Source organism: Merops nubicus, unplaced genomic scaffold (genome assembly GCF_000691845.1).
Source record: "Merops nubicus isolate BGI_N331 unplaced genomic scaffold, ASM69184v1 scaffold47996, whole genome shotgun sequence".
Lineage (NCBI taxonomy): Eukaryota > Metazoa > Chordata > Aves > Coraciiformes > Meropidae > Merops > Merops nubicus.
The window spans coordinates 1-1,782 of NW_008616506.1; the positions used below are offsets into that span (position 1 = coordinate 1).

Here is a 1,782-nt window from a genome sequence, read left to right on the forward strand (position 1 = left end):
CCAGAGCCGGAATCGGCAGCCCCTGGTCTTGGGAGACAACATCTTTGCAGACTTGGTTGGGAACTGGTTGGATCTGCCAGAGCTGGATAAGAAGGGGGAGAAGAGCGAGGCATCCCTGTCCACGAGCAGATCCCAGGAGCTCTGCAGGAAGTTCTCCCTCACAGCCAACATCTTCAAGAAGTTCCTGAGGAGCGTTCGGCCGGACCGAGACAGGCTTCTCAAGGAGAAACCTTGCTGGCTTCCACCTGAAGACAAACAGCCTGAAATTTCTAAGAGGCCCAAAAAGATGAACAAACTCAAGGGGACATTTTACTTCCCACTTCATGGGACCATCCAGAACCATCACAGCAAAGCAGAGAGGTGCCCAAAGGCAGAACGCGATGGTGAGAAACGCAAAACTGGCACTAAGAAAGTCCAGGATGCCCCAGACTACTCCCAGTCTGGGTTTGACATCAATACAGCTGTTTGGGTCTGAGTTTGTCGATGTCCTCTGCTCACACTGGAGAGGAGCTGGAGGCCGTACGTGTCTTCTCAGGAGACCCCCTGAGCTCTCAACGTGGACTGAGGAGTCCTCTGCAAAACATCCTGTGGGTTTCGGTCGCCTGCAAGTGCTGTTTTCTGGAGAACTACAGCTTCAGGGGCAGCCCGAGCAGCAGCTGACAGCCCACGTGGGGAGGCTTTTGGGGACACATATTTGCAAAAATAATCAGAATCTATAGCAGCTGTAGGGTGAGCGATGCCACAGACAGCCAGCTCCTGGAGCCTGGCTTGTATACCACCAGCCCCTTCAGGCCCATTCCATCAGCTCTGGTTAAAACAGCTGCAGCCTAAAATCCACTGTGTGCATGTGCGTGTATGAGTGTGCAAATATATATAGAGAGAGGGTTTTTTTTTTAAAAAATCTATTCCTGCTTGTGTGCACTTAAAACTGGGTCATAAACCAGGCAATCCAAGCATTGTACCTGAAGCACTTGTTATTTAAATTGAAGTTAGTTGGAGTTTGTAAGACTTGAGCTAAGTGGGGGTGTTGAACCCCAGCCTTGTTGCATTTCCCCCTGGAGTGCATCCCCGGGGCTCTCCCAGCATCTCCCCTCCCCTGTCAGTTACACCAGCAGGACGGGGGCTCGGCTCCTGGAGGCAGCGACCCCCACGCTCACACCAGGGACAGCATTGCCAAGTTCAGCTGTTTGTGGGGGTTGTAGGAGACACGGAGTCGCAACAGTCGGTGGTGGTGGTTGTTTCCTGTTGCTGTTGTGTACAGAGCCGAGCTGCGGCCGCCCAGGGTCACCAATAAAGTGTCATCATCTCCCGCCTGCTGTGGGGCTGACTCCGTCCGGGGGGACTGCCACCATCACCATCCTGGGGGAGCATCACCATCCTGGGGGGACTGCCACCATCCTGGCGGGACTGCCACCATCCCGGGGGATCGTCACTGTCCTGGGGGGACCCCGAGTCCTGCTTTTCTCTGGCACAGAACCCTCGTGGTTCCAGTCCCGTGGGCGCGGGAGGCTCGGTCGGAGGCTGGCCCATGAAGCGCAGCAGGGAGAGGAGCTGCAGCCAGGTCCCTGCCAGGGCCACCCTGCAGCCCACACACATCCCCGAGAGCCACAGGGTGACACTTCAGCGTCCACCTTCCTCCCCCAGGACGGGGAAGGACGGAGGGAGACACGTTTGGGAAGAACCACCGCTGAGGGAAGGGCCCTGGAGCCGCGCGTTCCCTGCCTGGCAGAGGGGCAGGGGGCACAGGACCCCACAGCCACACAGGCCCTGCCACGGGTCCCC

The 1,782-nt window shown here is 57.1% G+C and overlaps 1 protein-coding gene across 1 annotated transcript; it reads left to right on the forward strand.

Annotated features, from left to right (window-relative positions):
• Positions 1 to 4: 4 nt before the first annotated feature.
• Positions 5 to 475, forward strand: LOC103775392 (protein FAM212B-like; the record flags this gene model as incomplete). Its single annotated transcript, XM_008942839.1, has 1 exon — positions 5 to 475. A coding segment is annotated over one exon (471 nt), but the record flags the coding sequence as incomplete, so codon positions are not given.
• Between the last annotated feature and the right edge of the window lie 1,307 nt (positions 476 to 1,782).